General features: G+C 43.6%; 1 protein-coding gene across 1 annotated transcript in view; it reads right to left on the bottom strand.

Moving 5' to 3' along the window:
- Positions 1-3,097: 3,097 nt before the first annotated feature.
- Positions 3,098-27,558, bottom strand: part of LOC104295156 — a 36,388-nt gene continuing 11,927 nt past the window's right edge. The window contains exons 11-38 of the mRNA XM_009894867.1: positions 27,260-27,378; positions 26,975-27,142; positions 26,455-26,660; positions 25,921-26,015; positions 25,093-25,199; positions 24,469-24,648; positions 24,071-24,279; positions 23,493-23,596; positions 22,800-22,918; positions 21,789-21,956; positions 21,002-21,204; positions 20,517-20,620; positions 20,018-20,133; positions 19,718-19,876; positions 17,235-17,402; positions 14,589-14,756; positions 14,145-14,353; positions 13,615-13,718; positions 12,912-13,030; positions 12,632-12,790; positions 11,741-11,949; positions 11,170-11,273; positions 10,414-10,532; positions 9,708-9,881; positions 4,367-4,531; positions 3,740-3,747; positions 3,250-3,356; positions 3,098-3,120 (exon numbers count right to left, since the gene is read on the bottom strand). Of these exons, the coding sequence (XP_009893169.1) occupies positions 3,098-3,120; positions 3,250-3,356; positions 3,740-3,747; positions 4,367-4,531; positions 9,708-9,881; positions 10,414-10,532; positions 11,170-11,273; positions 11,741-11,949; positions 12,632-12,790; positions 12,912-13,030; positions 13,615-13,718; positions 14,145-14,353; positions 14,589-14,756; positions 17,235-17,402; positions 19,718-19,876; positions 20,018-20,133; positions 20,517-20,620; positions 21,002-21,204; positions 21,789-21,956; positions 22,800-22,918; positions 23,493-23,596; positions 24,071-24,279; positions 24,469-24,648; positions 25,093-25,199; positions 25,921-26,015; positions 26,455-26,660; positions 26,975-27,142; positions 27,260-27,378 (3,893 nt within the window). The remainder of the gene's footprint in view (positions 3,121-3,249; positions 3,357-3,739; positions 3,748-4,366; positions 4,532-9,707; positions 9,882-10,413; positions 10,533-11,169; positions 11,274-11,740; positions 11,950-12,631; positions 12,791-12,911; positions 13,031-13,614; positions 13,719-14,144; positions 14,354-14,588; positions 14,757-17,234; positions 17,403-19,717; positions 19,877-20,017; positions 20,134-20,516; positions 20,621-21,001; positions 21,205-21,788; positions 21,957-22,799; positions 22,919-23,492; positions 23,597-24,070; positions 24,280-24,468; positions 24,649-25,092; positions 25,200-25,920; positions 26,016-26,454; positions 26,661-26,974; positions 27,143-27,259; positions 27,379-27,558) is intronic.

Below are 27,558 nucleotides of genomic sequence, written 5' to 3'. Positions count from 1 at the left end.
AGGGGGCGGGCGTCGCCACACTGTTGTAAAAGGGGAAATCGCCACACTGCCGGAAAGGAAGGCGGGACCGGAAATGCGCATGTGCGGGCGGAGCGGCGCGCCCCCTCCGCTGCGCGGGGGGTGAGCGCGCATGCGCGGAGCGCTCTGTATGAACTGTGAGGGGGGAGGCCGTAATGGCGGGTGAGGCAGGGTGCTCCGCTGGCAGACTGCATGCAGGGTATTTGTTGCTTTATAGGCTACGGGGGAAAGTGTATTAGGCTGAGATAAGCTGTAGACGCTATAGAGAGGGAGATAAAGTACAGTACATAAAGGGGCCTTCAGGAGAGCTGGGGAAGGACTTTTTACTAGGGCACGTAGTGGCAGGATGAGGGGGAATGGCTATAAACTGGAAGAGGGCCGGTTTAGATTAAACGTTAGGAAGAAGTTTTTTACTTTGAGGGTGGTAAGGCACTGGAACAGGTTGCCCAGAGAGGGTGAGGCCCCATCCCTGGAGGAGTTCAAGGCCAGGCTGGACGGGGCCTTGGGGAACATGGGCTGGTGGGAGGTGTCCCTGTCCACGTCAGGGAGGTTGGAACTGAATGATCTTTAAGGTCCTTTCCAACCTAAACCATTCTATGATTCTATGATATCATGGCCCTTGGCCTTATAAATAGTGTGAGGCCTGTGCTGGGCTGCTTCTTGCAGAGAGTAAGTCCTCAAAGCCCTTGAGCTTGTGGGGGTGGCCTGGGTACCTGTCACTCTTCTTGGGGCTGCTTTCCCACCAGGGTGGCAGCTGGTGAGGTTCCCTCCTATGTGGCATGGGGATTTAAAGCTGTAAATCCTTTCTGAACAGCTTGCTGTGGTCATGCAGAAGCATGATGTTTTGTGTGTTAAAGGTTCAAAGCTCAGTGGGAGAAATGATTAGTTCTTTGAAGGAAACAATTTTATTTACATGAGAAGCAGTGGAGAAAGTGATGTAACAATTTTTCAAGGTTGTAGTGCTGTCTGGTTGAGAACTTAGCACCTCCATGATTGCAGACCCTGCCTGCCTGGAGAGTTCCCTGTGTCCGTGGTGTTTCCAGGAAAGCCTTACAAATTTAGGCTCTTACAAAATGCAACCTAATACATATTAACAGGAGCTTCGTTTAACAAAATATCTTTGCACTGTTTGTAGAAGTATCCTGATGGAAAATGCCAAGTGCAGTGTGCTGTTAGTAAGCGGAACTGCATGTCATTTGCAGGCATAGCTGTAGGCAGAATGCAAGGAGAAACTAGTAGTGTCTAGGGCCTGATCCTGAAACTACTGTTGGATTTTGTCCTTGGACCTTCAAAAGCTCTGGTTAAGGTGTGAAGATGGGACTCCAGGCAACATACTTTACCAACAAAGGCACCAGACTGCAGATTTCCATATGAGTTCAACATCCTACACTTGTACCTCTAGATTATTGTTAAGAAGCGATGAGCTCTGAAGAAAGTAAACGCTCTTGTTGATTGAAGTGTTGTGTAGCTTTTTCTGTGCTAGAATACCTTACCATTTAGGGGTAGGATGTAATCTTGCAAAACAGTTTCTAGTAGCCAGAGGAGGAGAACACAGTAAAAAATCTGAAATGTGTGGTTTTTCATATATGTTGTTGCTCTTCCGGTTACAGGAGGTGCTGAAATAAATTTTAAGGCACCTAATCAATTCTGAATCCACAGAGATTGTCCACAGAGACAATGATCTGTTTGAGGGTCTGGAATAACCGTTCTACCTCCTGATAGCTTTCCCATAAGGCCATTTGGAAACGTTTTACTAGTGGAATAGACTCCCAAGGGAAGGAGTGAAAGTCATCTGCGAAGTTGGTTACAACTAGGTTGTGCAAAGCACTGGGGAACATGGGGTGTGCAACAGTCCTGCCACTCCTTCACAGCGAACTAAGTGTGACCCAGTGTGACCTTCCAGTTGACCCTATATGTGGTATTCTGTGCAGTGATACTGAGCTTACAGCAGAGTGTATGCCAGGAGATTTCACTGCAAAATCTGTCACATAATTTCTTTCATGTGGTAAGCTATTATTTTCTATACAGTGGGAGAGAATCTGCTGTGAGGCAGACAAGGAATAACCTTTTTATATACTTTTGCTGGGCAGATATAAGCCTTTTGGAATTTGCATCCCAAACAAGCATAACGGTGTCTGGATGGTAACTCCAAAGTCCTCTTTCACTCACCTGATGATGGCTGTAGGGAATGTCCTGCTTCAAGGTGAAACCCAAAACTAGGTCCCAACAAATCTTTTAGGCTCTGAGCGCTTAGTTCCTACACAGGAAAAATAATAATATGAGAATTAGGTACATTCATACAAAATTTTGTGGAGTTGCTCATTCAGTAGTTACATACTAGAGACTTAAGCTGTATAGTAACACTTGGATCATGTTAGCTGTTCCCAAGCAAAGTACAGGTAGGATTGTGTGTGAACCTGGCCCTGTTCTAGACAGAGATGATGGTGTCTCCAAGGCAGAGCTAGCAGCAGTACTCAATTTTACTATATGTTATGTTCATTTCTTCTGAATTAAGGCCTATGAATATATTAGTGACCACCATGGGGTAGTTGGAGGCAAATTTGCTGACATCTTGGGCTGTGATTTGGCCTTTGTGTAGGAAATTTTAATTCCTCTGAAGCCCGTTACAACATACTGTTACCAAGAATGAACTGTGGCATATCTGATCGCTCTGTACAGATTTTCAGCTCAGTACCTTAAATTTGGCGTTGAAGTAAACAAGATCTTGCGTGGAGGATTCTTGTATGAATTTCCCAAGATTTATGTCAATCCAGTTTCTCATTCCTCTTTGGATGTCACAGGCAATCCCTAGAAAGAGGAAAAACCTATGGGTTTATTAACAAGGCAGTGTTACAAACTAAGACAACCCATGTCCTTTCAGGGCAGCCATGATGATGGTAATGAAAAGCACAGAAGTAGGGCATCATTCCTGTGGGTGTTGACTGTTTTAAATTATTTCTTGAGTTAAGAGACTGTATCGGAGCCAATTCTAACTCTGGGAAATATCCCCATGCAGTGCAAGTAGGACCCACAGACAGGACCAGCTCCAAGGAGACTTTAAATCGAATCTGGACCTGCTCTATTCCTGCTCGGTGAAGTCGGCTGCAGCCACATGGACAGCTGAGTGAAGGTAGGAACGCATGACTGATGTTTTGTAGCCTGGAAACAAACTCTCTTATCACTCTCTATCCTTTGGACTTTAGAATTATTCTACTTCTTTGGTGCTGTTACCTGTTGAATGTGATTGTTGGCTCAGGTAGGTTTTGATGTAGCTGTTATATATGTCGATTTTGTTGGAAGGTGAAAGGGACTCATAAGCGATGTTGAATCCTTTGACACTGGGAAATAAAAGAGGATATTTTTAGAAAGGAACCGCATTTGTTTGGAGTTTTAAGGAGGTCGACCCATTGTTTCCAAAATTCTGCATGGCCTGGGTGGTACCTGAGGCTGTCCACGGAAGAGGATCGTGAATATTTCCATTTATATGAACAGAAAAATATTTTAGAATATATGGGACTTGCTCACAGCTTTCCAACAGTGACAAGCAAATTAAGCGACCTGGAAGATCTCTATGCAGTTCCTGCCTAGGGGTTCTACATTGGTTTCAGCTAATAAACAGAGCACTAAGAGAGTCAGAGCTCAGTCCTTCTGAGTTAGAAATCCAAAATGTGGAAGTCTCAGCTGAAACACTAGCTTTTAACTGGAATGCTGTCAGAGTTACCTGGCAGCCTGTCAGAATTACCTAAGAATCATGGTAAACTCACATTGCTTGATAGGAATCACAAGAGATGTTGATCCCCAGCCATCTAAGATAGGTTTTGTTCATACCAGACAGCAATAAGGGCAGCTGCTGCTGGAACCAAGTTGCCCAGCTTTCACTGGAGAAGTTTTGGAGTTCAGGTCTTAGCTTTAGTAGTACTGTCTTCAGTATCGCGTCTCTAACCAGCATGCTGGGTAATGAGGTCAGATTTACCTACGGTATAAAGAAGAGCAAACCCATCAATATGGCTTAGGGTTCTGGATAAGCATTTAAATTAGAAGGGGCTATTAAGGGAAGATCTGCAGCATTATCATAACGAAATTAAATTAAATTGTCTGTCCCTCTCCAGGGTTTAAGTCTATTTTCTTGCTCTCTAGCTTGCCCCTTGCTGAGATCTATCCTTATAAAGTTGTCTAGTATTTACCACAGCTCCGCTCTGCCTTTTCAGCTCTGTTACGTGTAGACCGCTGCCATTACATTCAGAGTGCAACGTGAGCTGTACGGTCGAGGCAGTTAATCATGGCATAGACCTTCCCCTAGTACAGTGACGTGGGAGTCGGAGAATACCTGGGATCTGTTAGGACTGACCTGGCGAGCACACACGTTAAACTGGCTCATGTATCTGTTGATTGTGTCGTAGGATCCACACTCAAGTATTGCCAGGATTGAGAGTGTATCTTCCAGGCTGGTCAGCGTTGAGTTAACAGTCAACTGTGCCATCTCTTCTGGGGTATTGAGATCAGGAACTTTAAACTAAGGAGAAACACAGGTAAAAGAGTTGTCCAAGGGCTATGGCCAGCAAGTGGCTCTAAAGCAAAGTCCTCCACCAGACAGTCAGGGAGAGAGAATGTTTTGGTGGTACCACAGATGTTTGTGGGCAGTGCGCTTTGAGGAGAAAAAAATTGTCTATGCCAGGGCAGATCCACATTTCCTTGTGGAACAGTGAAGTGGGAATAGTTTGGTGCTACAGCTGTTAGGAGGATGAGGATGAAAACCCCTTCAATTTTGTGTAAAGAGCCTTCCAGGGGAGAATGTTAGGTATCCCCCTGGAAATAGGCTGTTACGTATGAGTAGGAGTTCCTTGCCTTTGAAGTGTATAGTTACTTAATTAGTTTAAGCATACTCTGTACCTATTAAGCTTTAAGAAGAATTTGATAAAACTGTCTGAAAACCTGTAGTTGGTTAACACTTGTTGATTTGAGATCTGCCAAGGAATATTCCTTTTGTTCTTCAGCTTCCGCTATCTCCTGTGTGCAGCATCCATCTGCAATAGCCCTTTCTCTTGCACCTCATCACTTCCATTTCCTTTCTTCTCCCACCTTTCCCTGCTCTGTCTCGACCGTTTTCTTACTGCCTTCTTTTCCACGCTAATCCCTTTGGCAGGGATGACTTGGTTGAGACCGTTCATAGGGTGTTACCTGCTCCAGTCTTTAAGACCCTAAATAAACTGACAAATAATGATTACCAGGTTAAAGAGATTTAGGTAAGATTGGTTGTAATTAGTGCTTAGCTCAATTGTTTGTAAAATTGAATGTATGCTGAGTCTGTATCTCTCTCTCTCTCTGTCATACTAGCTGGTAGATTTTTGTTCCAGAGATTGTGACACCTTGTGTTAGCCCAGACAGTACTGTCTGCTCCCTGGGAATTTAAATAAAAAGCAACAGGAAGCTGAGCTGTGTAATGCTGGTGTAAATGCCATATCTTCTTTAGCAAGGTAAAGATGCGGGACGTTGCCAGACTATGTTTGTGTGCAGTTGTCTACCCAGTTAAAAAGCAGCCTTGTTCTGAAATGTGATTCTGTAAAAGTGGTATTGAAGTAACGTTACTGTGTTTTCTTTCTCCTCATATAAAACTTTATTTTGCTGAGGGGGGGAGGGGTGCTTTTTTTCTAGATGCTCTGAAAAATTTACACCTAAAGACTTTCAGCACGGTATTTGAGAGCAAAGCAGTCATTACAGAGCATGCCATGCCGAGGAGGTTAGATGAATGAAGGCTTTCCCCAAGCCCTTATAGGTTTTGGATCATGCGTTCTGATACAGCATCGTTCCTCACAGGGTGTAGGTGGATCATAAGAGAATAGGAAATGACATCAAAGCAATGGTAGAGTCTCCAGTTTGCAAGCCTTTTTGAGGCATTGTTCATAGACCAGAAGCCTCTCACCGTGGCTTTGAAAGAAATTCCTTTTTTGATATAGTGTATGTTCAAAGATAGAGAGAGGTCACTTTCCGTGAGAAAAATGAAGGATTTTTAGTGTGGCAGGGTTTGGCAGGGAACTTGCTAAGCAGAGTGAATGTCTGCAAGACAGGCTCATCAGCGTTTCTCCTTTGACAGCTTCAGCTGCAGAATGAATGGGAATATTGGATTGAGCTGCAGTGGTGCAGGTGGCAAATGTTAACACAGAGAAGTTGTATTGTTCAAAATTCTGCTGGAAGTTGCTGACGTGCTGTGGATGCAGTAGGCTAAGATGTTTTGTATAGAACAGTATGTTTATCTTTTGACTGAACTTCAAGTAAATAGGGGAATGGTTGCAAATTTTGATAATGTTGGTGCTAAGGATCAATCTAAGTGTCAGAACGGGGAAGGTTTTTTTCATCAGTATAACTGCCTTACAAAAGCTCTGTGTGTCTGCCTGGTATATGGTGATGGGGTGTGCTTTCACTGTCTCTGTAAGAAGTTAGTAACTGGTTCATGTTTTGGGATTACAGGCTTTTTAGTTTAGTTCAACCAGTAGCAACTAGTATATTTGTACCACTACCTACTTTATGAATTTAGTTTAAGTACCATCAATACGATTGTCTGAAACAATATGAAACATACCAAGTGGGTTTTTCAACATTACTTTTATTGATGATTGTATAGGTACTGTCACACAAATTCTTTAAGCAAAATCAGCATTTTAATAAATACTAGCACTGGCTTACAGAGTGTATGAAGTTAAAACATTGTCTACGGCATGTTTTACAGCTGTGCAGGGATTATTTTTTTTAGAACATCATATAAAGAGGAAATCTTTGTTTTTCACACAAGAGCAGAATTGTTGGATTTTCAAGTTGTGCTTGAATTATTTCATTAATGCAATTTCTGTCTTTGCTGTGAAGCCAATATTATAATAACATTTAGATATATACATCCCAATCAAATATTAGTCTAGTAGGATTCAATTCCTGTTGGTATTACTGCTGTTGCCCTTTGTCACGTCTTTTCTTAATGCGTCATTGACATTGTTGTAGTTACAGCTTGGTATCATAATGTAGGCAGCTTGAAAGATTAATTCAGCATGTCCTCAGGATGTGCAACCATTGCTACTGATTAGACTAAACTCAGAATACCAGAATGTATCTGGTATTTTAGTAGACCTGAGCAAATAACTTGTAGTATTTTTGAAGACAAAGTGTAATTTGAAGAGTCATTCTCTGAAGGAATTAGGAAAGGCAATGCGCAATTTTACTGTAATGTTTAAGCCAATTTGATTTTAAAGATAATGTAAAAGAAGTTCCCCTCACCACTCATAGCGGAATATGCCTCTACATTTCAGACATATCCCAGGCTCTTAGCATTGGTTCTGATAATCAGTGATAACAATTGATATCTTTCATCAAAGAGAGGCAAGCAGCTGCAATGTGTATTTCAACCCCTGATCCTGCACATGGGTCATCTCTAGTAACCTCTCCCATATAAACCCAAGCTGATCCCTGCCTTAAGAGATGCAGCCACTGTGTGAGGAATCGCCTGCATCTTGCCCTTGCTGATTACTGTAAATGCAGAGCCCAGGAGGCTATCTGTTTTGCGTGGAAGCTGGTGCTAATTCTACTGTTGTTCAGTGCATAGACTAGTAAAACTTACTCCAGCGATGCCTGGGTAAAAGGTTTGAAGTTCACTTAGTTTAGCTACTGAACAGATCTCTCCCAGATTCTTTTGCAGCCAATCTTTAGTCCCAGTTGTTCCATCCTGGCACGCTGATCCTGTAACCAAAACAGATCCAAAGAGTTAAAAGCCACAACATATACTGAAGGGGGCAGCTAGGTGTCCTTCATGTGAGTAATTAAATATCTGCTAACAGAAGAATGGCTAATCTTCTTCCTATTGCTAGTGCAGATTCTGATCTTCTGCACTCTGATTCACTTCCAGACTGGGGAAATAGTTACACCAAATGGAAATCCTATTTCTTTGCTTATATCCTATTCATTCTCTAATATCATACCTCCTCACACCAGTATTCCCTGTAGCTTCAAAAGGAGAAGTGATTTCCCTTCCTCTTTCACAGAGTTGTTGTGAACTTCCCAGAGTTATAATGAACAGCAGAAGTGACTGAACCTCAGTGTTGGGAAGATGGGTGGTTGTTAGGTGTGAAAATCTTCAGTGTTTGGAATACAGAAGATGCTGCATAGGAATACTAGTGCTTTACTGAGAACTTACGTGTAGTCACCTTACCTGAGTCTGTAAACTGGGCTGTCAAATAAGCCTTCTGAAACTCATAGACATCGTGTTTCTTCCTTGCTGACAACACTGGGTAGACTCCATCAATTGCTGCAGTGCTGGGGAGCAAACCACATAACAGATGATTTCTATGTGGGTAAAGCAGCAGAGATCAGTTTAGTTGAGTGAGAACTTCCTAATGCTGACAAACCAAAGGTGGCAAGTGCTAGTATACGGCCCAGTTTTCTGCTGGGCCATATAATTTATGGTGTGCTTGAGACTAAGGATTAATATTTTGGTATCCATCTACAAGAAAATGCCCCCTTTAGAGCAGAGTCATTGACTGATTTTTCGTTACACCCAAGGATAAACGTGAAGGGAAAAAGCAGCTCTTGCCTGATCAATAACTAGTGATGCAAGAGTGACTGCTCATGTAGCAACACAAAGCTAAAGCAGCTGCAGCCCTGCAGGCAGTCACTTACAGAGCTTGGTAGTATGGGCACGGCATGCTGAGGGGCAGCAGCTCCAGCACTGTCGCGTTCACATGGGGAAGCAGAACGCGCAGTCTGTGCAGCCACGTAGATGTGTCTTCTAGGGACATGTCAGTAATTTGTGGGAAGATGATCTCAGCCGTCATCATTAGCATTGTTTCTCGAACTTTAGTGCTTCCTAGGAAATCAGAGCTCTGAGGAAGGAGGAAGAAATTGAAGCAGGTGATGAGCAGAGCTGTTAGAAAGCCTTGAATAGTGAAGTTAAGCTGAAAAAGTGGTGAAGGAAAAATTGGCAAAATAACCACAATTTCTCTTCTTTGTTGCTCTCCTCCCCTTCCTTCCTCTCCTGTTTAACAATAAAAGTTGGAAATATGGCCTGACTGTGGCCTTGTTGGGGAGTTGACCTTGGCAATTTAGGTTTTCTTTTGTCAACAGAGTTGGACAGCGAAGCAAGCCAGGTGCTTGAATTTCCTTTCCCTTGCACTCCCACAGCCACTGCTTTTGTTACGACAGTCAGCAGAGTGGTCACACTGTGTATACAGCAAGGCTGGGGCATGCTCAGGCTTCTCAGCTTGGCTTATTGTTAAGTTGTCCTCAGCCCAGCAGGACAAGGGCAAGCAGCGGAGCCTCTCTCTCACTCACTCGTACCCAGATGTTTTAATGGATGTTAACAAGTTTAGGGGTCTGGTCCAGAACCTTCCATAAGTCGTTAGACTATCACAGAGTAGCAATAGAAAAACCCTTACTGTTTGTGTCCTGGCTCTAGGTTGGAGTGGTGGGTGTGCTTCCCCACGTTCCGCTGAGGAAAAACATTTTACACTGGTCTGTGCACAGAAGTTAAACCACAGTAAGGGCTGGACTGAGATAAGATCATACTGGAGCAGGAGGAACTCCTTCTAGATCATCTTCCAGATTTATTTCATATCTGGCCATGAGAGTCCCAGATTTGGAAGTCTGAAAGTTCACCCGTGAACTGCTCTGCTCCACAGGAGTCTGTTACCACAGGCGCTTGGGTTAATTACCTTCAGGACAAAAGTGTTGAAGTCCTCCAGGAAGGCACTGAGGTACTGGAGAGGCTCCTCCTTGTTCCCAATTACCTCCAGGACCATCTGGATGGCTGAGGGGCTGTAGATGGTCTTGCTCTGAACAGTCAGCTGGGCCAGTGCCTCAGCTGAGAAGAGGTCTAGGGAGTCATGCTGAAGAAGATGGAGCACAGAGTGAGGCCTGGAGACCAATCTGCAGCATTCTCCCCCTGCTTGTCTGTCTCAGCCCACCTGACCTTTGACGTATAAGGAACATTAACTTCTCTCTGAACAGGGTTTCAAACAACAAGCAGTGCACGGTGTTTACTGGGATTAAATTTAGTAATAGCTGTTCTCTGCTGCTAGACAGGTGATTTGTGAGAATGTTCTCAGCAGACCATCTGTAATTTCATATCTGCTCTTCCTGTGTCTTATCAGCCACTGCTGTTTGGAGCTTGTCATTGAAATGCTTGTCTTCCTACGGAATTTATATTCTCCTGATAAGATGGTTATCTCCTAGAGGCAGTGCTTTTGACACTATTTTAGCATTAAAACTTAAGAAGAATAAACTTAATGAGAAAAAAATGGAAGCACATAGGAGAAAATGAGCAACACAACCAACGAACTAATCCAGTTGAACTCTATTCCTGTCAGCTTGTTTAATGGCTAAGAATAAAATGCCAAATATTTTGTATCTAGCCCTTACCCCATGGAAGTTGCGCTTCAGTGTTGCAAAATCTGAGTAGGATCCAAAAGCAGTGAATAAACCAAAATACTGTAGCAGCCATTCCCTGTCTGCTGCAGTGCCCTGTGTGCAGGCGGAGCCTACAAAAGGAAAAGCAAAGCTCAGAAGATACGTGGTTCCTTGCACTGGATCGCTGAGGCATGTAACACTGTGAGTCCCCATTGGCAGTGAAATATATAGTATAGTTCATGTTGCAAGCTCCCTGTGGGATCCAAACGCTACCAGACAGGGAAAGGGGGAATCGTTAGCTTTTGAGCATACTGGGGCTGCCAGATTCCTTCAATGTCAGCATGTTCTAGTCTCATTCTTGATACAGCTTCTGCTTTTTGACCTCAGCTCTCTATGCAATCTGAGAGAGATTTCCATCTTCCAAAGAAGAGTATGGTACCTTTCTCTGACCACTGTGAGCTGAAGGGCTAAGCAGCAGGCTGAGGAGTGAGGGAGGGCTCCATTAAGAATCAGGAGGAGATTCAGCACATTTATCCTCCAGGGAAGCAGCTTATCCAAAGGCAGAGATGCTTCTCTGTCTGCTGACTTCATGGGACCCTGAAGGCCTAGCATTTAACCATCAGATTGCTAAAATGATAAAATGACTCTTCCACAGAAAAAACAGGTCTGCCTGTCACCTGCAATCAAGGACATTTTATGGTGGCTGAATCTTTCCACCTTTTGGTGTTCCTGAATACTTGGAGACAAGCAGGCCCAGACATTTGTTACCTGAGTTCTGCAGTTGGAAGTGAAGAACTCTCTTTATGAAGGAGTAGATGTGCTCTGGATTCTCATAGGGCCCTTTGGCTTTATGTTCGTTCAGGATCTTCACTCTGCAGGACATGGATAGTCAGGGTAAGACAGCCACAACCACCTAACCCACAGCCACTGAGACAGAACCCGCAGAACACTCTACCAGTGAGTAGAAAGGTGTTAGGGCTGCATTCGGGGGATACTTCCACACCCTTGATGCCAGGGAACAGACACACCAATTGGAGTGTGACCAAAATTGCTTCTTCAGGAGATTAGGCTCTTTGGTTGGTTTTATAAGGATTTGCGGGTGTATGTGAGTGAAGCAGTCTCTGCTTAGGGGCTTGTGTTTGTGGCCTGCAATGTGAAACTGCAGCGGCAGTCAAGTAAGATCATAATGGTATTCACCGAATGAGAATCTCAGGCTTGGCACTGGGTGTTTGGGATAGTGGAAGCTGCTCTCCTCACCCAGTGGTTGGGCTCCCATCTTTACAGGCAAAGATAGAAGTAAGAAGAGTGTCACTGAAATGGTAATGGACTTGATACCTACATGGCTGCAAGAGAGTTGCATGTCATGTCACTGGGTAAGAAGCCGAGATTCTGTGCATTGAGGCTGCTCAGGAAGAGGCCAAGCCTTCCTCCAAACCAGGCAATGTAGTCCTCAGTAGAGAAGAGCTCAAATACTGTGCTTAAGTGACAGAAGATCTGCCCCAGGATGAATCGTCTCACATCACCGTGAGGAAGCTGAGATAGATTACGCTTCAACCAGAAGAAAAAGACATCATTAAAAGTGCGCAATGCAGTTAATATTAAATGGGACTGGTAAAAAGGAGTCGAACTGAGGGCCAAGAAATACGCTACAGTTCTGAGAGAACCCTACTGGGCACCCATCTTAAGACAAGAAGATGTAATTAATTTAATTTGCAAATGCAAAAATTGTGGCTGTGTGTGCAGTTTTGGTGGTTTGTCTGCTCACTTGCATGTGGGGTGAGCAGTGACTGTGCATCCAGGGCTCGCCCCTTCCTGGGCAGTTAAGGGTGCATGTACACAAACTGCCTGTGTATCCTGCTCATCTCCAGCATGTGGCCTATGGGCACAGGATCCTGGGGGATCTTTCGAGGATGCTCATGGCTATAGGTAGTGAAGGATACAGGGCTCTTACTGTTTGATCAAGGACATCATAATACAGTGCCTGTACAATGACTCCTTCATTCTTTCCCTGAGACTTTTTAGTCTTTGTGACAACACTGAGGTTCCTGCTGGAACAGTATTAGAAAGCAGCAGTATTGCAGAGAATCTGTTATCCCTACCAGGATGGGACCCAGACTAATTAAGAGTTGTGGCCTCTTTCTACACCTGGAATCTCAACTCCTACATCAGCATGTACTTCATGTGTAAACTGTTTTATTCCAGCCTCCTGAACAGGCGGTGAAGTTGCTACCTGCATTGCAGCTTCATTGAATGCATCCATGAAATCCCCAATGGTGTGAGAGCTCAGAGAGCTGAAGACCTTGCCTGCTTTGTCTATGTCACGCAGGACATCGCTAGCCAGCGTGTAAGCTGCCAGTTGCTCTGGGGTGAGTCCTGCCACAGCATCAACCTGTGAAATCAAATGTTAAAATTACTGGCCTTGCCTTATGGCAGGAGTCTTTGCTAGCTGTGAAAGGCTGTCAGGCAGGATTTGGTCCTTGCACTGGGCTCTGTCTTGCAGAGTTACTTACAATGCCGAAATCTGCGTTCATGTCAGTCAAGTCTCTGTATGTAGCCAAGGAGCTGAAGGAGCCCAGGTTTGTTTGTAGCCAATCCAAGCTTCCCCTGGTGTTCTCGACGCATGGGCCACCTTTTAAACAAAGCATAATTCAAGAGTGATATAACAAACAGTTCAGTCCCGATTCTACTGTGTGAATAATATGACTGTGCTGATATAGGAGTTGCCCAAAACGTTTAGGTGCCTCAGTCCCTTAGTGATACTGGCATCACTGAAGTGACTAATGCCCAATGTGTACCTTTAGATGTGTAAGTATACCTGGTAAGGAAATAGCATTCCCATACCTTTTGGCAAAGGTGTGGGGATTAGAATGTTATATTTGGGAGATTCTCAGATATTGTGGTAATGGCAACCAGAGAGGTACCAATGATGTTCCAGTTCTCAGCTGATGAACTGCCACTGCAGTGAGGGGCAATGATTAACACCAGGACTTGTCCTAGCCTTAAGGAGAAACACAGCTGCTTCTGCAGATGCTTTTGCTCCCCTTCTCTCCTTGCTGTAGAGCAAAAAGCCATTGACATCTTCCAATTTTAATTGGATTGTCTTTTTCATGGGTAAATGCCCAGCATCCTGTAATTTTGTGAGTATAGTACTGCTTCTGACAGAGATGCAGGGAGGTTACAGGAGGTAGAGAGTGCAGGACACCTTCAGCATACCTCCTTGAGAAGCCTTGGCAGACAGGTAGCTCTTTGCAAAGCTGTAAACGTCCTGGTGGCTAGCAGGGGACATCTGTTGAAAGCTGCCCTCTAAGCCACTCATTCTGTGAGAGAAGGGAAAGCAGGAGGTTCGTTATAGCAGTAGAGCCTTGGTTTTGGTGACTGAAGTAGTCAAAAGTTTGTAACATGATTACACACGAGAACTCTGCAGTCTATGGCCTGTTTTCTCAGTGATAACCAAACTTCTTTCTTTAGATGAATTTGCATTGTTAAACAAGCATCATTATGCCAAATTTGTAGTTGGATAGAGATGACACACCCCTGGTCAGAAACTGGAGCTGTGAAAGAATGAAGTTATTGGGAGTGAAAACGGGGAAGCGAGGGTGAGCCTGGGATTTTAAGAACCACGATGTAATTTTGTTTCTGTATTCGGACAGGATCAAGCAGGGCAATGGGAATTCTCTTGCTGTGTGCAAAAGCTGAAGTGAAAAGAAAAGTTGAAGTGTGAATGCAGGCAATGAAGTACTCACATAATTTGGTATATTCTACAAGGTATGTTCCTTGGGATAGCTGCAAGGGCAGAGGCATTTATGCTGCCCAGCCACAAGCTGAGCTTGTTCTGGAACCAGTCCTTGTACTGGGAGACGCTAAAAGTAGGGAACTGGCCTCTGAGTTTGTGAAAGATTGTTCTGAACATGGCATCTCGGACTTGCGCATTTGCCAGGGTTGGTAAGCCTTCCTGCAAAACAAAGCAAGTAAGAACACAAATCAGCTGTGACCTGATGTTGTTTTGTAGCTCTTGCTGTAGCAAGTGTGTGGCTCTGGGTGTAATAACACATTCGACAGAGGAACCGGCTCTGGGAAGATACTCTGTAGGCCCATATGGGCCGAAGCCCAAGAGTTTCTGCGAGACACTATTCTTGCAGTTTACTGTGTATTAAAACAACGTCCCCATGCAAGGGTCAGTATCTCACCTGAGAAGCAGTGGCCACAAACTCGGCAACAAAGGCAGAGATGTCTAGAGCTGGCCTGCCCTCCAGGGAGCCCAGGAGGGTTTCAACCATTCTGGTATCATCCAGGACTCCAGGGTCAAAAAATACGTGGGCAAGCTGGGTAGTGGTAAGATTGTCCCGTACATTGAACTGCAAAACCAATGAGATGTGATCAGAGAGAAGTAAAATGTTGCTAACAAGCAGAGACCTAAGCCATAGAGTTGGCTGGATTCCCCATGTTGGGAAGAAGAGCTCTGCTATGGCTGGACCAATGTCCGTTTACTGACTTAGATCATCTTGGAGTGTGCTCAGACTTGTGCACGCAGGGAGCTGTAGCAAAGCAGGATGCAGGACCTGAGCAAAGGCAAAGCTGTCAGGCCTGAGTCAGGAAACTAACTAACCCCACTGAAATCTGTCATTAATCTGGTGAAATCTTCATAATGAGCATTGGATGCGAATGCCCCCAAGTTTTTTTGCAGCCAGTCCAGACTTGTTTCCTGTCCCAAAGCACATGCAGAACCTGCAGCACAGGAGAACAAGAGAGCGTCACTCGCCTTCCCTCGTGTTTTGCTGGAATGCACAGGAATGCTGAAAACATTTTAGATTTTGGCTCATGTTACCTGTCATAGTGTGTTGGCTTTCAAGGAAGGTCAGTAAAGCGCTGCAGATGCCTTGCTGATTCATGGGCAACAGGGACATGTACACCTGGCTTAAGGAGGACACACTGTGGAGGGAAGTCACATGGGAAAGATTTAATTCCTGCTTTCTAGCTGGTGCCATGATGCTATGGATGGCAGAGAGAAACTCCAGCATAAACAGTTTCATGAAATGAAAGAAAGGAAGGGAAAGCTTACTTGTTATGAAATGGCATGTTGCTTCGTTTCTTACTGGCTGTGATCTGTATGTGAAAGACTGGACTGCCCAGGGCAGTTTGAGAGATCTGTGCCCCAGGGCAGGATTAGCTCTGCAGCACATGTTTGTCTAAGCTGTTGTCAGAAGTCCTTAGAGACTGTGGTAGTACAGCCTCCGCTAGTGATCTCTTTGTGTGCTTCCTGAATCCGTTAACCCCCTGTACAGCTCATGAAATGGGTAATTAGCCTCACTCCCTGTGTTGCCAAGTTAATTTCAGAGTGTTTTCTGAATCCCTAATATACACTGCTAGATCTGAACTATTTGCTATAGATAACGCAAGTCCTGTACAGATGCAAAAAGCAGAGCTGTGCCATGCTAGCCTGTGAGGATACAGTTGTTCCAGAAAAGTGAAATGCAAGACTGGATTGGAAATGTCTATTATGGGCCCAACCCTGCTGTTTGTTTTCCTGTGTCTTTCCTGGGTTAGAGCAGGACTGTTGTTGGCAGCATGGTCTTCCCTGCTTTGCATGGCCCAGACATGACTGTCTGTGAGGTTTCCTTCCAGTGCTGCCCTTTGGAGTTTATTTCTCAGCTTTATCTGTTTCATTAGACGTGATATTTCCTCTCATCTCTTCCTGATATTTTTTCATCTTACTGTTCCTAGTTGCAGTATTTTACAAACAGGTAAAGTAAGTAATAGAAATTATAATTGACTTTGTATTGTATTAGCAAATGTTTTTATTTGCTTTTGCATAGTTTTACTCAAAGGAAGGAAGATCTGACTCTGGCTATTTTGTTTGCCTGATGGAAGATTTCTTTAAATGATATGCTCTTGCACAGATGTTCTTTAGCACAGTGCTGCCCTGGCAATTCCTTGCTCTTTCCTGACAATCCCCTTTTTTATTTTTGCACACAATAAAGAGGACGCTTCCCTTGTGTACTTACAGTGCTCTGAAACTGTCACAACCAGAAATGTGGGAAAGGAAGAGTTCGATGTCCTCCTTGCCAGCACTTGGCACTAGCAGAGTGAGTCTTGCAAGCAAATGAGTCCATTCAGCAGGGCTGAAAGCTGGAAATTCTGCCTCAATATCTCCTGTGAACTGAGTGAGCATCTTTTTCCTCACATCATTATTCTTGATAGTGGTTATTGCTAGCTGAAAGAGAGAAGTAATGAGCATCAGTGAGAAGGCAGGATTAAAAAAGAACACCAGTGCAAAGCCATGGAGAATAGCATTGTAGAAAATGACTCTGAGTGAGTCCCAGAGAAGGGAAGATGCACCTTAGATATGTCCTGTGAACCTGCCATATAGGCAGCCAATACCAATGGATAGCTATAGAGTCTCAGCAGGTGTCCCTGAACATAGTGCAGGGACATTCTGCCACTCCAGGTTTACTGAAGGCACTGTCTGCGCGCTGGCCTCTTGTGACCACTCAAGCACAGGCAGATGTGTGTCTCGGGTGAGAAGTGGCTGTGGGGATCAGCTTCCTCCACAGGGCCACAGATCATGAGGTTCAGTAGTTCTGTTTAGTACAACCTCAGTGTTGCCATAAGCATGCACTTGAGTATCATCCAACCATTAAGTCTTGGGCACTGGTGTTTGAATACTTGGCCAGACAGCAATGCTGAGAGGTTGTACGTGATATGCTTTGTTGCGGTTGTTCATAGTTTGAGACAAAAGTTCAGAAACCACCTTTGAGGGTGTCTTTAAGACTCTGGATAGCTGAAGTCCACACTGCAGTGGGTTTATGCTGGACTTGCAGTGTTAATGCCCCTACCTGGGCTGCGTCTCTGTTGAACTGGTCTAAAAACTGATAGATTTCCTCTGATGGTTTGTTGTGTAGTTTTGCAAGGATCTGACACATCTCCTCTTCCTCATTAATGGCATCAGATGAAAGCGTCAGGGATGCTAGTTGTGGTGGGGATAACTTCTCCAAGACATCCATCTACGTGGAAAGAGACACAAAGCAGACGGCAACCTTTTTAAGCATGTGAGAGTGACTTGTAAATGCTAGTGCTTCTAAGGAGACTCAGGACAAATCTGCAAGGCTGGAATATCCACAGGACTTGTAAATTCCTTTTTCCATCAGGATGTGTAATATCCCATTTCTGAATATTACGGTAGCTCTGCAAGTGCCACGAGCCAGTGAAAACCAGTAAAAATGTTTGTGATGATTAGACACTTAAGCCACAGTATTTTTTTTTTTTAGGGAAAATGAGCCATCACCTCCCATACTGCGTGGAGCATAAAGGCATTGCAGATGCTGGCAAAGTAGTGTTTCATGGTGGCATACTGCAATGTTCTCACAGTGAATGCTAGTGAAAAAAAAAAAAAAACCACATTAAAAATACTTACTCCCACAAAGTGTTTGTTCCAAGTGACTAAGTCCTGATAGTCAGCGTATTTGCTAAAATTTCCAAGATTTACTTCCAGCCAGGTCTGAGTGCTTTGGGTTGCACTGCCGCATGCAACACCTGGAAAAATAATGACACTGGGAGTGCTGGGGACTTCATATTCCTTCCTGATGTTCTCACTGGAAACCCTAGTGACTCTTGCAAATTCCAATTAAACCTTTGCAGATAGTAGAACGCTTTGAATTCACATTGGTATGAGAGACCAGAATCTTCGTTATTAAGTAATAACATTTTTCTGCTGTTGTATAACTTTGAGCTTATTTATCTTTAACAGTGCTGGGCAACCTAATGTTGTGGCTGGCAATGGTTAAACTTACTAGTGAGCCATCCAAAATACAGGAGTTGTGAGAATCCCATCAATAAGAGGAAAATGCCATAGTGTTGGAACAACAATGTAAGTATATGCTTCCTTTCCCTTTCTTGTCATTAAGAGCATCTCAGACATTACTACAGAGATTCCCGCTGCTTCTCGAGCCCAGAGTGTGCTGGAAAGCTTTCAAAGTACATTCCCAAATTAAGACTTTTTATGCCATTACCTGATTTCACTTTTGATGTCAAGAAGGTTTTACAGAATCCAAATACATGGGGAATGTTTTCTGTGGGGATGCCAGCATAGATTTTGTTGAAACCCTTCAACCTGCAGGAGGGAATGTCGGAATGGTCATGGGAAGTATTTTAATTTAATCAAATCAGAATTTTCCAATAACAAAAACTTTTCTATTAGAAAAGTTTCAACAGCTTTCATCATTATTCATTATCACAAGACCTTATCAGAGAGGTTCTTAAGAAGTAACTACAAAGTATCTTCAGATCGGACTGAACGTAGCTCGTCAATATGATAAGGCCATTTTTATTTTTTAAAAATTATGCTCTCTACTTGGTGCAGTTGCTTAAGATAAAGGTCACAGAATTGCTCAGGCTGCTCTAATTAAAATCTTGTTGAGTTTCAGTGAATTTTGCATACAAGCCTGAAAACGCTGAGTGTTTTACTGTGGTTACTTCTGCTTTTCATCAGGAGCTCTGCTTAGGAATGCGTGAATATATTGCCAGAAAGTCATATACAGCGTAAATAAATAGAAATACTCTGTTAAGATAAGTGTGTATGGAACAGATGACTCACATTTGCTGATAGGAGTCACATGAAATATTGACAGGTATCTCTGCAACAATCATCTCATTCACTGCATGCAACACGTTTCGTAGAGTATCTTGAAACCAGTCAGCAAAGCCAGCAGCTCTCATTTTGGGAAAACTAGGAGCTATTTTACGCAAGGCACTACTTAGGAGGAGATGGGCAAGGTCGCTGTTATGAAGCTCCACCTGCAATCACACAACACCTTTTCAGTATAGTTGACATGTAATTTATCATACTAAGCCTTCCCAAATTTAAGATGTTGTTCAGGATTATTTCATATCTCTCCCTTCATGCATGGGAAGTCACTGTAAAGTGACTGGGTTGGTAGCACCCAGCGAAGGATCCGAGCAGGGAGCTCTTGGAAAGAGTACTTAGTGCTTGCTGTCGGTCTGTTTTTCCTGAGCTATGCTCAGCTATACTGGTACTTCCCATCACATCGGTATAGACCCTGGCAGGAAGAATAGCTTGGTGTCTGGACAGAGAAACAGAAGATTGCTACAATCCCAAGCCTTTAACACACAGCTGTCCAAAGATTTGACCTGTAGCCTTGTCTCAGGCAGGTTTCCCTCTGATGACTGAGTGATGCTGTAGGATGAGCCCTTCTTTTCTGGAGTCAGGGCTGGGGTTTGAGTATCAGACATCAGTGGGCATTGATTCAAGTAGCTGCAGTGTTTGAGTGGAAAAGCTTTGGAGCACAATAAGGGAAGTTACCGATGCCATGTCATTCAGCGTGGCAAAGAACTTAGCAAGATCTGATGGTGTGCCTAAGTTGTCCATGATGGTGATCACGCTGGTTTCATCAGCCAGAGCCCCTGTTTCCAGCATTAGTTGTGCCAGCTGAGCTGGCGAAAGCTTTCCCAGAGCTGACATCTGAAAAGGAACACAGAAACACCTGTATATTTATAACAGGGATCACTGTCAGTGCTGTGGCAAGAAGTTACAGATCAGCTATGTTTATGTAGAGAGGAGCCAATAATGCTCAGATACAGCAAGCTTCAGTATGTGACCTACCCCGTTGAAATTTGGATTGAGTGAAGAGAACTCGTGGAGAGTGGCATGGGCACTGAAATAGCCATAGTTAGCAGCTATCCATATGCTGCTACTTGCATTTGGGAAACAGGTGACACCTGGAACACAGAAGAGCCCACATTCAGTAAACCAGTCAGCAATTTCCTGAGCTGTTGGTTAGCCTGGAAACAAAGCCTGTCTAGTGATGGGATGGAAGGAACATCAGATCCACTTCTGAATCAGCTGCATTCAACAGGGTGTTAGAGCAAGGGGAGCAAGCACAGTATATCAGAAAACATCTTGTTGTCTGTTGCCTGTCTGATTTGTGTTGGGATTCTTATACCCCTGTCCATTACTGTAGCATCTAGGGACTTGTAAAATTAATTGCAATAACAAGGTCCTAGTGGACTTCACAGAGGATCTACACATTTCCCTTTTTTTGCAGTTAAAAAGCTCTGGATGTGTAAAAAGAAAAGGTCCTGAATGGAGTGTGTGTTCTTACCTTGAGTGTTACGGTAGGTCTCCAGAAAGTTGTGTATTCTGCGATGGATGGAGAGTCTCTGCTCATCTGTGTAATGCTCGTACACTCTGTCCATTGCTTGCACACTGTATCAACGCAAGAGCAGAAGTAGATTATAGGCCAAACACTTGCAGAGAGCACTTTTCCTTTGGAGGAAAAAATAAAGTCCATAGGAAACATAAGCAGAAACTACTAGTGTCAGTAAATCTGAAATGTTTAATTTGGTCTAAATCAAACTGTTCCTTTTCCTCCTTGTTCCCTGGGCAACATCTTGGAAAATAAAATGAAGGTATACTCAGACATTTTATGCTAATCTGATAAATGGTTTTGGATGACGCAAAACTGTTGTGAAGCTAGTACACTAAAAGCAGTAAGATGTCAGATACTCTGGGGGAAGCGACCCTTTTGGTTTGACAGGGTAGCAAAAGCTTGGCCACCCGTAGGGAAGCTGGCTGCTCGTGACTCACAGGTTTTGATGAGACTGGCAGTCAATATCCAGAGGCAGGAGCTGCAGATAGTTGTCATTCATAGCTGGCAGGAATAGCTGCAGCTCCGAACCAAACCAGAAGGCATATTCGTTGGCTGTAAAGGTGCTGAACGGTAAGGATTTAAAAAGTAAATCGAAGAGCAGCTCACGAATCCGGGGGTCAGGAAGGACAGTGAGATCCCTCTGGAAACACAACCAGCACACAAAAATTGAATTTACCATTACTGCTTTCCACAGGTAGATCAAACTGCCTAGTGGCAAGATAGATTTCCTCTTCTCCCTGTGATGTAGTGTGCAGTTTTCAGGAAAGCCACCAGTGTTTTAGCATGCATGCACAGTAGAGCAATACAGTGTAACACTGGAGTAATGCATTTTGGAACTGAATGAGATTATTATTGTAATGAATTAACTTCTGTACATTTTCCAATAGAAAAGCCATTTGACCACAGCCTTAGCTATTGAAGATTTTTATCCCTCTTCTGTAAGGGGTGAGTTCTGAGTTGAAGGGAAACCAAGGTATTAAAAAAACATTGTGAAAGAAAATAAATAACCTTTTTAAATGAGTAAGGTGTCTGTACTGGAACCCATAACATGAATAAGAATAATCACTTTGTCTGGATGCTGATCTGTGAAACCCAGGCATGTGAGCTCTAACCTAGCAGTTCACATTGCTGTAAGAAGGAGAGTTTGTCTCTCTTGTGGCATTTTTAGTATTTATGAGACTCGTAAGAGGATGCTGTTCTCTGAGGGGGGAGCTTTTACTGTACCTCTTCTGCTGCAGCGTTCAGCTCCTTTGTGAATTCAGTCAGCTCCTCAAAGGAGCGTTTTTCCATCTCCAGCAAAATCTGGACAGTAAGGCGTTCCCTCTTAAAAGCATTTGTGAGAACTGTCATCTCTCCGATTTGTCTGGCAGACAGAAGGTCAAGAACTTCATACTAGTGAGGAAAACGCAGCAGAAAATACAGACTTAGAAAACCATTTGCTTGTCCACTAATTACGGTTCTCAGCCATATATAGTTCATTGTTTATGTTTCTGACTGATACTGACTCGTCAAAGCCCTAAAAGCACCTGAATGTCCCCACCGTGCTACACCAGCACCAAGGAGCCTTCCATACCCTGGGTGGATAAAAAATGTATTATGTCCTAACACAGAAGACTGAGGTTAATGCTAATCATCAGCTGTTCTAGCTAACTAGCCATTAATAGCCGTTTTGTTCTCATTGCTAATCAGACAACTTACTGTATTGCTGTATTAAAAACCTGTACGGCAATGAGTTCTGCAGGGGAGTGGAAAGGGTTGGGCTAAGAAGTGGCTCTGCTTGGTTGTTACACTTACATAAAATGCATGGAAGAATCATGAACTGCATTTAATACTAAAAGTCTGGAGGAATTCCTCCTGATTTCTTTGGCGAGGATCTTCCCTTGGGGATAGTTATGGAAGTGGACAATACCTTCTGGGAAGTTCAGCCTGTGAAAAACGTTCAAAACTTTTGATACCTTTTACAGACCTGTCTGTGTGGAAACCTTGTAAGAAAAGGCTCTTTTTGAGATTCTTAAATAGTTGTGGGTTTGTCTTCATTTCTAGTCTTGGAGTATTAGTGTTGGGCAGAAACAAGGATAAGAGGATTATAAACTATAGGGTTATGTCTGAAGGTTATAATAAAAAATTTCAGACAATGTTTTTGACTCACTGAAGTCATACTAGGACTGAAATACAGCCCCGAATTTTCCACAAACTCTATAAATTTTGTACTGTCAGAGGTACATGTGTGCTTACCCCATTAAAGTCCTTGTAGAAGTCAGTGAGGTCACTGTAAGGAGCAAAATGTAAAAATCTGTAGAAGATAAGTTCCAGGAAACTTCGGCTGCTGTCATACGTGCCAGGAAATACCTTGTCTGAGGAAGTACAAGAAGTCTGTCAGTACAGCGTGGTAACTGATCTTTTTTGTCAGTGCTCCACAACGTGGCTGAAAACCAGATCTGTGACCTACTCTCTCCCTCAGTCCTGAGCAGCTGCAGACCCGGGGGGATTCGGCACCCAGGGGGCTTTGGGGAGCTGTGGGTGACAGGCAGGGCTGTGGATCCCCGATCGTTGTGGGGCTGGTTTGGGCGCAGTGAGCTGCTGGTTGCTGCGCAGTTCTGGCAGCTACCAGGGGGTTCCTGGTAGGGTGTTACTGGAAGAGCTGTGGTGCTGAGGCATCATGGAAGAGAACAGATGCCCAAGTCTTTTGGTTCATTGATTATAAGCTGCAATCGGTATTTGATGTTTCAGAGGAAAGCCAGTGCTCTGCCTTGGGAAGCCCAATGACTGAAAGGCTGCTGGGCAACCTCCCCATGTTGTACTTGCTCCCGAGAGTGAATTCCTCTCTGACCCAAGGAGGGACAGGCAGTTGGCAGAATTTTAGCACAGATGTGACAAACAGCTACAATTCAAATATGCCATGGAGCATTGCCAAAAACAGACCGGTACCTGAAAAAGTAAGTTGAGATTCCAGGATCCTTTTGATGAAGAGGTAGATAGCATGGGATGTGTTTTGTGGAAGCTCTGGAAAGACATTATCTAGGCCTCGCACTCTGCAAGGGTCAAGAAATAAGATATCATCAGTCTGAGACTGTAGAGACTTATAATACATCAAGTAGTAATGTTATTTATGATAATATGTAGTGTAAGTCTTGCCTCAACTGTAATACATTACAGCAATAATGGTAATAACAAGAAGTGCAAAAGGTACAGGCTTGATAAGGCATGGAGAGTTGGCATACACCCGCCTCATTCAGAGTCCTGGAGCAGAGAACAAAAGGGGTGAAGGGTATGTGAAGATACTTAAGTAGAGCACGATACAGTACGTGTATATGTGGAAAATTCTACCTGAATATCCTTTACTGCAAAAATCAAGTTGAGACTCTTATTTTTTTTTTAAATCCATGTGAAATGCCAGCATGTGCTTACGCTGGGAAAGGGGTTGCTAAAATGTGCATTGCTTTCCCTGCCAGAGCTTTCCTGCAGGATGAGGCTGGCAGCAGCGCTCCTCAGCACATGATACTCACATGGCTGTGTAGGCTGGGAAGCTGAGGTCTCCTGGGATTAACTCTAGCAGATCTGTGTTTATGCTGGGCAAGAGGAATCTTAGGCTCTCCAGGAACCAGAGTTCATAGTCAAGATCAGCAAATTTATAAAAGTGCTTGGAAAGGTCTGTGAAGAGTGTTGTCAGCATTTCCATCCTTATTTCATCATTTCTGATGCCCCCAATGCCTTCCTGTGGGGAATGGAAATGTGTGTTACTTGGGAGCTGTTTGGTGGTGGCGCGGTGAAGGGGATGATTACTCTTTTTCATCAGCATCCTTGTTTTACCTGGCACTGTGAGCAGGACTTTCTCTTACATGAAGTGCCTGAGGAGCCCTGCCTTTTTGAAGGGGAAAAATGTTTATGATGAAATTTACAATACCTGTGTCAGAGCCAGGTTGAACTTCACCAGGAATTCACTCATTTTAGGCTCTGAGATTTGGGGATTTTCACCCCTCAGGGCATTCAGGATATCCTGCATTGTGGTCACGTTGACCAGGGCATCAGAAGTCAGAGCATATTCCACCAGCTGCTCGGTGCTCAGCACATCCAGAATTTTGGCCTAGGAAATATTAATGTCAGCCACTGAAGATGAGCTTATTCCCTCTTCACTAGAACTAGACGAAATACTAGTTTTTTTCAGTTTTCAGACTTTTCTTTTTGCAAATTGCATGTGTGTGTAATGGTTTGTAGAGGTTTGCTTACATCCTGAAGTTATTTCTCACATCCCAGGCAAAGCTGTTTCAGCACAGGGAGGAGTTTCAAAATGCTGACATATATTTTTGTTTTGACTGTCTAAGGGTACCCATTCAAAATTGGAGCATCTTTCAATGTCCTGCTAGTTGAAGACATACTATTATTTCTGGTTTTAGAGTTGCTGCGTAGATGTGGGAATATATTCTATTACAAATCTTGAAATTAAATCCTCTAATGCTTTCTACTGTGGGATAAACATTTCTGAAATCCCCAGTTATCCATATGCACTTAGTGTAGAGATCATACATACAGGGTCAAAGCTGTTGTGGGTTGCTATGACTTCCTGGAGGGCTATATTGTGGAAGAAGGATTTCCAGGTGACTTTTATCCATTCAGTAGAGGACTCAGGTGGACCATCTAAGTGGGAAAAAGATGCAGTGACTCTCAGGGAATTACCCAGTATGTCCTTCTTTTTAAACAATATAGCTATTGCAGAAAAGAGGAAAACTCGGATCCCAAATGACTGAAAAGAATAGCTGCCTATTTACTGTTATATTGCAGTGTCACTTCTAGCTCAAGAAAAGTGTGACCCATAGATTACTTGGATACCAGTGAAAAGTAGAAGAGAAATACTGGATTATGCTGGTTGGGTACCTTTACTCCTCCCTAGACATCCACTCCTGACTAGTGCTGGATACGGGATGCTGGACTAGATGGGATTTGCATTTTTTCAAAGGGAAATGAGACTTTGTACCTTGAGAAAGCAAAATCAGTGTGCAATAAATAGCAACAGAGAGAGAGAAGAAAGAAAAATGAGGATCCTCAGATCAGGCCAAGATACTGATAATAATTTAAGATAATAATTTAAGATAATAATTTTTAAGATAATAATTTTTTTTTTATAGTTTCCAGGAATATACATTATGTCTTGGGACAGTCACCAGAGATCAACAAGGCATCCTGCTGTGAGGTACCATTGGAAAGACAGCATTTTTCCATAGCCCTCTCGTGTACTAGTGCTTGCCTTTGTGTACAAGTCTATATTGCTGTTGTTTAATACATCCTGGAAATCTACCAGCTGTGTCCCTGCTTTCCTGGAAGTATCTATTAGCTGGAATGTGTGGCTTCCCAGCGTTACCTTTCAAGATCTGGAGATTCCGTGCAATCCAGAGTGCTGTATCTCTTCTAGAGGACTCAGTCATGTGTTGGTAAGTGTCGTCAAGTGCAGTAACACTAGGTAGACAAGAAAAACGACACAGTTGAAATACATAGGATGATGGTTTCTTTGTAACTTCCTCTAACTGGAGCCTTGGACAAGAAGAACAGTCTTTTCTCCAAGTTACTGTGGTCACTTCCTTCACCTGGAAATTTCTGCTGAGGAACTTGTTATACTCCACCCCTGTTGTACAAATAGCCTCTGTGGACCAAGGCCAAGATTTGGTACGGCCCAGCTCTCTAACTTCATCTTAAACTCCTGAGAAAATCACTAAGTTGTGAGTAAGAGCAGTGAAGAAGTACCCAGACTAGAGCCAGCCAGGCTGACAGCACATCATCTGTCTTTCAGATTTAACCTGACTCCATGAGGAGTGTTGTCCTTTCAGATTTAACCTGACTCCATGAGGAGTGTTGTTACTGGCTGAAGAGAGATCCCAGTGATGCCCAGAAGACTTACACAGCAACTAAGGAGTCATAATCCTGTGGCACAATGAGGGCGAGGGTTGATTCGTTGATGACGGGACGCAGGAAGTAGAGCTCATTTTGGAAGGTGATGTTCCAGTCAGAGGCAGTGTATGTCTTCATTTGCTCGGACGTGCTGGTCAGGTATTGTAGTAGGAGTAGCCGAGCAATGTCATAATTTGGCAGGACTGTGATCTTACGCTGAAACAAAATTATGTGATGAACACATTAGTGCTAGGGCAAACAGAACAGCAATGCTACAGCTGGGGAGGGACCTCTAAGTGGTTTTCTTGGCCAGAATTTTGGTGAATTCAAAATGGAAGTGAACAATAGTCTGAAGAGTGCAGTCTTTGTCACTGAAAGGACCTGATGAGTACAGATGTTTGAAGATTACTGTTGTAGCAATGTACTTTCAAAATCATAGGCTTTGCTAAGCTGTTTTTTCAACTAATAACTTAATATGGCAAGTATCTGCAGGGGAGATGGAGATAGCCAAGAACATGGGTAGTGTCTACCATGCTTGCAGCCTTGGTGAACTGTGTCAAAATCATCTGAACATCCTCAGCTTCACTTTGCTGGAAGAACTGGACAAGCTGGACTGCTGCATCCATACTGGTCAGTGTGTCCGAGTATACCATCATGTCACCAATCTGAGTGGGAGTGAGGAGGTCCAAAATGGCATACTGAAGAAAGACAGAAGAATCAAATTCTGTTACCTCATACCTGGGTAATTTCATTTCCATCTTTTCTGGTACATCCTCTCTTAAGTGCAAAGGCAGCCTGGATATGTACAGACTTACCGCGTTGAAAGGTTGACGGTAGAGTGAAACCAATTGAGTGTAAGGTGCTGCTGTGCAGAATTTTCCAAAGAACTGTAATAACCAGTCTCTAGTTGTGGCGTGGGTGGAACAGGCAGCACCTATGGTGAGGGCACAGAAAAACAGGTGACATGGGAGAGCAGATTCAAGTACACATCAGTACCCAGGATTGCCAAAGCACCTTGAAGGCAAAGGAAAGGGTTGAAGTCCCTGACTTCGATGCCACTCCTGTGGCATGCTCTGCCCTCTTTTATTTTCGTATTGTGCACAGGAATGAGTTC

This window comes from Charadrius vociferus, unplaced genomic scaffold, assembly GCF_000708025.1.
Source record: "Charadrius vociferus isolate BGI_N301 unplaced genomic scaffold, ASM70802v2 scaffold600, whole genome shotgun sequence".
NCBI lineage: Eukaryota > Metazoa > Chordata > Aves > Charadriiformes > Charadriidae > Charadrius > Charadrius vociferus.
Note: the sequence above shows the minus strand (reverse complement) of the source record. Positions and strands in the feature narration are given on the sequence as shown.